Source organism: Mauremys mutica, chromosome 4, assembly GCF_020497125.1.
Source record: "Mauremys mutica isolate MM-2020 ecotype Southern chromosome 4, ASM2049712v1, whole genome shotgun sequence".
NCBI classification, from domain to species: Eukaryota; Metazoa; Chordata; order Testudines; family Geoemydidae; genus Mauremys; species Mauremys mutica.
The window spans coordinates 93,039,519-93,049,106 of NC_059075.1; the positions used below are offsets into that span (position 1 = coordinate 93,039,519).

The window sequence follows — 9,588 nt, forward strand, 5'->3', positions numbered from 1 at the left end:
CTTTAGACCTAATATCTTTGAAAATTCATCCCTTAGTGACCAGATTTTCAGAAGTTCAGTGCCCGGGAGCTCCCATTTATCACCTGAATAAAATGGCCAAATTTCCAAAGGTGCTCAGCTATCAATGGTTTACCCAACAGCTCTGACTGTTCTCCGTGGAAGCTGCTGAGTGCTGAACACTGGAAAATATGGCGACTTCATTTAGATGCTTAAATGGGAACTAAATTCATTTGAAAATCTGGCCCCATGTCCTTTTCTAATGAAAAGAAAAAGAATTATCAGGCTATCTTTTCTATGCTTATGCATTTTAATGGCTTTTCTACTGATTTATGATGACCATAGGATATTGTGCAAATCACTCCAAATCTGAAAATCAGTGAGATTTCTTTTCATTTTTTCTAATTGGATTTAAAATGGTTACTCTGTATCAGTAAACTCTTTCTCGGGTAAAATTACTTTGTCTAATTAAGAAAATGAACCACAACTTTAAATACAGTGGCTTAAAACATCCCTTAAAATTAAATGCCGTTGTTTCTTTACCAATTTGCAAAACAAAAAAAATTAGTTAGAAGCTGAGTTCTAAAACTTCCTCAAATTCAGTTTAGAGCTTGCCATTGTGGATCAGAATATTGCACCAGCAACATTTAGTATCCCGTAGGGATGAAGGGCCTGATTCCTCACTGGTACTCTAGTTTAAGCCACTGAAACACCACTGAAATCAATGGAGTTAGGGCAAAGTAAAACTGAAGTGTAACTGTGGCATATCTGGTCCAATGTGGGAATAAAATCTTTCAATTACCTTTATTTCTGATTGACACAATGGACCATATTCATCTCTTGTATAATTGCATTTGAGTTAAGAGTTCCACCACGGTTGAATTTGGCCATAAAACCTGATGTTTCAGAGAAGTCAAAGCTCCTTGTCCAATAAAGCACATAGCCAGCACATAGCCAGCAACCTGTGGCTCCAGAGCCGCATGCGGCTCTTCAGAAGTTAATATGTGGCTCCTTGTATAGGCACCGAGTCTCGGGCTGGAGCTACAGGTGCCAACTTTCCAATGTGTTGGGGGGTGCTCATTGCTTAACCCTGGCTCTGCCACAGGCCCTGCCCCCTCCCCTGAGTATTCTGTGCCGTTGCTCCTCCCCCTTCCCCCGAGTCTCTTGCATGCCACAAAACAGCTGATTGGGAGGTGCAGGGAGGGAGGGGGAGGTGCTGATCGGCAGGGCTGCCAGTGGGTGGGAGGCACTGGGAGCGGGGTGGGGGAGCTGCTGGCATATTACTGTGGCTCTTTGGCAGTGCACATTGGTAAATTCTGGCTCTTTGTCAGGCTCAGGTTGGCCACCCCTGGTATAGGGGATATAGAGGGAAAGGACTTTCTTCCCAATTTTAGCAGACAGGTTGAACACTTCATTTTTCCCCTTAGTAAATGGTGAGGCAGCTCCTTAGTGCTGAACTCATAAACTCATAGTCTTTAAGGTCAGAAGGGATCATCATGATCATCTAGTCTGACCTCCTGCACATTGCAGGCCACAGACTCTACCCACCCAGTCCTGTAATAGACCTGTAACCTCTGGCTGAGTTACTGAAGTCCTCAAATTACGATTTAAAGACTTCAAGTTACAGAGAATCCACCATTTACACTCGTTTAAACCTGCAAGTGACCCAGATAGCCTGTCTCTAATGCTATGTCCACTGTCAGTTTTTATTGGGAGCTTTAAGACTCAGAACCTGGCTGTTTGCTTCATGTGGATTAGATAGTGGTGCTTCAAGCCAGCAAACTCTTTTCTTCTTCCCTTGGCTTTTTAAGTATAATTTATGCCTTAGATATTTTTCAGAATACTGTGATAAATCTGCGTATTGAAATCAGCTATAGGAAAGCAAAGAATCATACAAAATAATAAAGGGACACTCTTTCAACAAGGCATCTATCTGCCCTTGTAGTGGTGATTAGTTTAGCATGTAGAGTTTTTTTCCTCTGCAAAGAGAATTTGTTCACACAATTTGGATAGCTGGGAACTTAACTCTGGTTGTTGCTTACAAACAGCACATACAAAAATGTACACAGTGAAGTGGCACTATGAGTATGAAGTCTGCTTTCTGTTAATGTGGCCCCAAGAGGCATATGTTCATTTGGATCCGGCTGCAGGGAGTTCTCTGGAGTGTTAGATTATGTAATAGGTGACCTGAAGGCCAGCTATTTTGTGTGATTGCTCTCTTCCATAGGTTCCACTCCCTGGTTACATAGAGGCTTATCCACGATCACGCTACCAACATAACTCTCCTTCAAGACTTCCCCGCCAGTACAGTCAGCCAGCAAACATGCATCCTAGTCTGGAACAGGCTCCGTTGCCTTCTACTGCAGCTTCTCAGCATAGCCTCTCAGAAGCCGACCCTTCTGACACACCTCTTACCAACATTTCTACAGCTGCTCTAGTGAAGGCAATAAGAGAGGAAGTTGCTAAACTGGCCAAGAAACAAACAGACATGTTTGAGTTTCAGGTCTAATACCTTTGTGCACAGTGTTTGTATCACATACCTTGTTGTAGCCAAGGAAGTAAGTCTTAATTTTCAGTTTAAAAACTTGCTGCAACTTGTGCCAGAGTGATGGCATTTTTCTCCTGAAAGATTAACACTAGGTTATTGTGAAATGGAATGAAATAGAACAAGAGGACTTGAAGATATGGACTCTGTTTGTTTGCTGAATAAGGAGATGCTGCCAGGCAACTCTTTAATACTGATAAGTTCTATTTATGATATGCAATTGTTTGTCACTTAGCTCTTGTCCTATGAGCCCTTTGTCACTAGGATGCTATTAAACATGTCTGTGTAATACTACAGTCTATTAAGAATCAGGGGCACATAAGTAGAACTGTCTAAAATAACTTCTGCATGTCAATTTTATTTCTGTGATTAAAGAAGAAAATACAGTAGTACTGAGTAAACTAAAGGCCATAAATCTTCTATGGTAGAGATCATATTAATAGTTCATTACAAAATAATCAGGGCTGAATGCAGCAAAGCAACATCAGTCCTTTCCTTTGAGAGACCACATTCAAACCACAAGAATTTGATGTGAATAAGTAATATAAACAATGTACCCTGTAAATAGTCCCAGCAAAGGCCGGAAAGAAGAGAAGACTGTGAAGAGAGTTAATTGTATTGGGGTAATTGGTGGCTTCAGTGTTCACTAATGCCACTGTTGAGTTACAGAGAATGTGTTTACAATATTAAGAGAGCCTATGCTGCACGATGGGAAGGAAGATTAACAAAGGAAGTGGGTGCTAAAAGCTTTCAGAAACCCACAAATGAAAAATGGTTATTTGAGTTTTGCCCTACATTCAAGAGGTATTCATTCTGAATGCATTGTGAAGCTGGTAAATTTGAGAACCTTGAGCAAATCTATCCAGCCTGGAATAATGAATACACCTGCTTTGACAAGAAGACCTCTATTTAACATAGTGCTTTGTACTCTTTCTTGAACAATGACATCTAGTAAAGTAATGCCAGAGAATGCTACCTGAAGCTGTGATTGACTTTGATTACACTGGAGCAATGAATACACGAACTCTAGAATTCTCAGTCTCTGTAGGAAATTCTGATTGTAGAGGACCTGTTGATTACATTAAAGTGTAAATAAGTAAACAAGTATGTGGATTTAACAAAATATTATTGTTCTGTGAAAAAGGGGGGTATTTGCTGAACCTACGATGACTGTAGACTGCTCAAGATAAGGTTATACTGCACTGTTATATGAATCCAACCTCCACAAAACCCTAACCAGCTGAATTTGACAGTATTCATCTTTTGCAGTCTCACACAAAATAGTTAGGAGATTATGCAAAATACTTCCAGTTCCTTCAGTAATAATTTAGCTTTGGGAACTGAAGTTGCTTATGGGATGCTGTGTTCTGGGCATGTTTGGCTAGTGAAATTAAAGGTAATGTTGTTCATCCTGTTAATTTATTCAGCTTCAGATGCATATGCTATTTTATCTGGTCATTCCATTTTCGTAATGAGTTTCTTTGGTCTTTACTGAGGTGAGAACGGGAGCTTGGTTTAGCTTTATGGCTATTTGAAAAAAACTGACTGGACAGGAAAAGAAAAGATAGGAATGAGGTGTTGAAATTGTTGAAGCACAAACTTTTAAAACAGAGCTATTTTTTCAAAAAATTAAAATTAAAAAAACTCATTCCAGATAGTGATGCATAGCCACCCTGGAAGAAACAGATGTCTCTTGCTCTAAAGACCTTAACTATTAAAAGATTTTGGAATGCTAGTTGATCTTTAAACAAATGTGAAATTTCATTTTTGTTACTTAATTAGATATAAATGAAATGTATTTTTGTAATCTCTATGTAAATATATGCTGTATATTTATACACGTGACCAATCTATTATAGACAGAAAATTACCATTAACCAATTGCAAAAAAGGGAAAAATCTTGAGCAACTTATTGGTGAAGATTGATACCTGATGCTTAGCGTACACAAATAGGCAGTTGGATAACTTGAATGAACAAAACACCAAAGAAACTCAGCCTTTCATATAAATATGAGTCTAATGACGACAGACTGGTGTCTCAGTTCCCTATTAACCAACTAATACTAATCTCATGAGTGTAACACAATGCATCCAAATGTCTTCTTGTGTTAATTTCTGTCTCCCTGAAAATATTGCATTTGAAAGTGAAGGCTTATAAATACTGGGCCAAATTCAGTTTGCCGTAAACAGGACTAATTCCCATTGGCTTCAGTAGGAACTGCACTCTCTCACACCAGGGATGAATTTGTCTGTTAGGCCTTATCTACATGCAAGTTTCACCAGTATAATTTTCATTTAAATTTTAGCTTAGCATCCTCCTAGACAGTGCTGGCTCCAGACACCAGCTTATCAAGCAGGTGCTTGGGCGGCAACTCCGGAGCGGGGCGGCACTTTCAGGTATTCGGCGGCAATTTGGCTGAGGGTCCCTCACTCCTGCTTGGAGCGAAGGACCTCCTGCTGAATTGCCACAGATCACGATCGTGGCTTTTTTTTTCTTTCTTTTTTTGGCTGCTTGGGGCGGCAAAACCCCTGGAGCCGGCCCTGCTCCTAGAGAGACAAAACTATAATGGCAAAGTTAAATTGACTCCCCCACGCCCCCGCACCTGGGGAAGAACTGTTAGATATCCAAAGTTAATTGTTTGGAATTGTATTGAAGATGTGCTATCTGTTGCAAAATTCTCTGATTTACTTAGAAAAACACTGTGGTGCACTTTATTCACAGATGAAATTTAATTTCTTCATTCATAATGGCTTTTTATCTTGTTTATAACATCATTTTGCAGTTTTTAAAAGAACTACAGAAAAAGGTTATATGAAGACAGTAAGGACATTCCTGGAAAGAAAAATCATGTTATAATTATGCTATCTGAGCACAATGCAATGACACAGTTAAATACAGTGTACAAATAATTTGTAATATAATAAACATTTTGTATGCCAGCAGTTGCAATATAGTTTTTCAACAGTGATTTAAAAGAAGGAAGTAGACCGTGACCTACCAGTTAGAGTTGCAGTCTCATCAGAAGTATGTTGATGCCATTTTTACTGGAAAAGACCTAGCCTGAAAGTGACTTCGCAGATCTGCACGAATTTTTAACATTCTGTTAAATAGCATTTCCATGTTAGCATTTTAGGATTTTGTTTCCAAGAAATGATGATATCCTTATCAATGTCTTGTCTTCAGATGTGTAAATCATTAGTAAAAAAAGAAAAATCTCTTCAAATTGAAAAATAATGCTGAACTGCATTACAGTATGTGGGCTATAACACTCAATCTGTCTCTAATATGTGTTCTTTGTAATTAATTGTAGAACAATAACTTGAGGTGGGTAAGGGGGAGTGATTTGTTAAATAGTCATTTTTTTTTTCTGAGGGAACCAATTTATCCGGGTTTTGTGAGAAGTCTGAACACAGTAGAAATGTGAACAGTATTTGTGTCTTGTCATGTCTCTGTAGCGTTGCATGGAAATCCTATTGACTCTGCAAAAATGGGGAATGGATCCTAAAGAACCAGAGCGTTCTTGTGCATGTAAAATAGCTTCAGAGTAGCCGTGGCCACAAAATGGTTAGGGAGAGACCATGTTCAATATAATATCAAAAATAAGAGTATCTATGCAGTCTGGGATCTGTAGGTCCCTTCGGGCGTGGTGATTCCTGAAGATCAGAAAATTCTGGGGTTACAGCAGCTTCACTGCTTTTCATTGCTGAGGATCACTGAATATCCAATTAACAGAGGGCAATGATATCCATTATACCCCATACTATCCCAAAATAGCCTATGAATTAAAGCCTCCAATTACTGCTATTTTCTATGGCCACAATAAGCCATATTTATTCTTGGTACAACTCCATGTGAGGCAATGGAATTACATCAGGCTTCTGTTTGGCAGAATGGCTTCTAGTTACCAAGAGTGTGCTTGACATGACATGTATAATGTGTACCAGCATATTACATGTCACTCTAATATATTTTGAATGTATCTGAATGTAAAATTAAAAAAGCAGTATCATACAGTGCACTTGTTATAATACGGTAGCGATCAAATGGATTTTAACCCACTTGTGCACTGATATACTGTAGCCTTATTATAGGGATGGTGGCATTTCACCCTCATTGTAGTCACACTGCACTGGTCTAAATGCCTGCAAAAGCACAAGGCAGTGGTGGGGTAGGTTCATTGAGTTCAGTGTTGATGGCTCGTCTAAGTGTTCGCAGGGTAACAACCTTAATGTACACCATGGAACCCTAAAGAATCCCTAGGGCTGCATGGATAAAACTGTAGGAGGAATCAGGAACATTGACTGCACCAGGATTTTTGCCTTGATAGGGACTGCATTTCTGGGCCTGAAGAACTGTTGCAGTAGAGTGCAATGGGTCCAAAATACAAAGGGGAAAATATCTCTCGCACAGAAATACCACGTATTCTAAGCATTCAAATATATTTGTACACACAGTATACTGACCTGTCTCCAGTCTGTTGGATCAAATACTATTCCCACAACCCCGCATGCCTTTTCTTTTTTTAACATGTTTGTGCCAAAATACAGCCTTTGGAGTAAATAATACACATTGTTCAAAATATGTGTGGAACCATATCCTTTGTAACCAATCCTCGGCAATGGCTCCAAAAGAAAATTATTGGTGTGTTGAGCAATTCTATCAAATGGGTGAGAGTTCAAAGTGAAATGTATATCAGCATTTGTGTTAGGAGCATAATGTTATTTACAGATAGTATTTTGTGTGTAAATGTCGTAGCACTGCCAAACAGTGCCAATATAGCTAATGGTCAATCACAATTTATCTGCCAAACTCTCTCTTTCAGGGGTTTAATCCTTGGTCAAAATAAACCTTTGCTCTGGGCAGCAGCTTGATTCTTGAACTGTGGGCCCAAGAGGGAGATTTTGTTTTGCCAATTTATGTATGGACGAGGTTATGTTTTTCCATGTTTTTTAAATTGTAGGAGTGCAGAAACAGAACAACAGATTTCCTTGATTTGAATGCTTTTTGGAACCCAACATATCTAATCTGACCAAACAATACAAAAGCCTTGCTTGTGAAATGAGATTTATAAATCTTTAGCTCACCATATGTACTGGGTGCTCATTTGCTATTTTAAAAAATGAATTTTAACAAAGATGACCAAGTAATTGGTTTTTGAAAATCATCCCTAGCTACCACTGCAAGGGCTCTGCTGGGAAATGACACAAAACTAATTCTGGGCTTAACTCTGTTCTCACTTGCACCAGGGAAAATCTGAAGTAACTCCACAGAAATTAATAGGTCAGATCCTTCTCTCCTGCCCCAGTATAGTGGCTTTGTACTGCTGAGGCAGTGCCAAGCAGTTAGAAAACTACCCTAAAGACCAGGGCCGGCTTTAGGCCGATTCCCTGGAATTGGGCCCCACGCCTAAGAGGGCCCTGCGCCTTAGGCGCCTTTTTAATTTTTAATTTTTTTTTACATACCCGGCAGCACTCCGGGCCTTTGGCGGCACTTAGGCAGCGGGGGGTCCTTCACTCGCTCCGGGTCTTCGGTGGCATTTCAGTGGTGGGGGGTCTGGAGTGAGTGAAGGACACCTCACCGCCGAAGACCCAGACTGCCACCGGGTATTTGAATCGGGCCCTACAGTTCCTAAAGACGCAGCTGGTGAGGTCCCTTGTACAGGGAATCCTCATACAGCATAAAGCCAGTGTAGCATAGATGCCTTGTTGGTGGTGGGACAGGTGCTGACGGGGTCACGACTAGGCGAACTGGAGTGTGCTCTGTTACAGCTGCTTATCATTAGCCATTACAAGCAGATGTGAATTAAAGCAACCCTTAGGCTACCAGCCAGCCAGCCTGCCTCATAATCATGGGGCAGAAATGTAGTTTAGCACCAGATTTTTAGAAGTATTTAGGCACCTAAATTTAGTATTTAGAAGAAAATAGGTGCCCAGTGGGATTTTCAAAAGTCAATAGGTGCCTAATCCCCATTGAAGCACCTAGGTGTTTTTAAAATCCCACCAGGTGTCTATCTGCAGCTTTAGGCATCTAAATACCTTTAAAAGTCTGACCCTCAGAGCCATCTTTGCTACATCGAGCTCCCCGCAGGCATGGCAGAGGCTTTAGACCCAAGCAGTTGGGTAAAGCTGGTGAAAGAATCAGGCCCACAGCTGCTAGTTTATCAAGTATATAATATCTGGTTTGACTATGGTTTAAATACAATACAGAGATATTGTATGAAACCTTACATTGGGTCAAAATAATGCTTGTTTTTAAAAGTGCCTGAATATAGTTTTCAACACTCGACTGTCAGTTCCCAAGGAGCAGTTTCAACCTATTATAGTCTATAAATAATTAATAACTGTATAGATATACATTTACATAGTAGACAATAAAGGCTGCAAAGGAGTGTAAATGGTACAGAAAATTGTCTCCACTGAGTGACATATTTACAAAGCAGATCAAATATTCAAGGATATGCCTTAGTTTGCTGTGGCTGAATGCATTTCTGTTCCCTGTAAACTATTCTCAAAACACCGTGGCATACAATGTCATCATTTAAAGTCACACACCTGTGGCATGGAGCACTGGATTTAGCAGACTCCAATGGGACCACATGAAAAGTGCCTGTGTACATGACTTTTTTTAAACAGCTCCTTCTGACATATGCTCCTAGGCTCAATTAAATGACTTAAATTTTCAGAAATGGATATTTTAGTGTAGATCACATGGACCAGCAAAATAATGCAGCTTATGCCAGCTGATTGACCAGGATGTAAGAAGCCTGTCACCACTGTAAAATAGCAAGTGGCAGGATCTCTTGATTCCTGTAGTGCATGGGCTCACAGGAAATGTGGGTTAACCATACATTAGAAAGTGGCAGCACTATTGGTTTGAATAGAGCTGTTTAAAAGCAGTTTTATGTACTTTTTTTAGTGGAGAATTTGTTCCTTTCTTGTTTTCTTTTTAAAAAAACCCTCAGAAACAGGAAAAATCTGAGTGTAGGTAAATTCTGGGTGTACACGCTGTCTTTGGCCTTGTCTATATTCTGAACTGTGCAAAGTG

At 39.9% G+C, this 9,588-nt stretch overlaps 1 protein-coding gene across 1 annotated transcript in view; it reads left to right on the forward strand.

The window, feature by feature from the left end:
• Window positions 1–4,975, forward strand: part of KIAA1549L (KIAA1549 like) — a 224,026-nt gene extending 219,051 nt beyond the window's left edge. Inside the window, exon 20 of the mRNA XM_045012725.1 lies at window positions 2,225–4,975. Coding sequence (XP_044868660.1) covers window positions 2,225–2,506 — 282 coding nt within the window. The 3' untranslated portion in view covers window positions 2,507–4,975. The remainder of the gene's footprint in view (window positions 1–2,224) is intronic.
• Window positions 4,976–9,588: the final 4,613 nt, after the last annotated feature.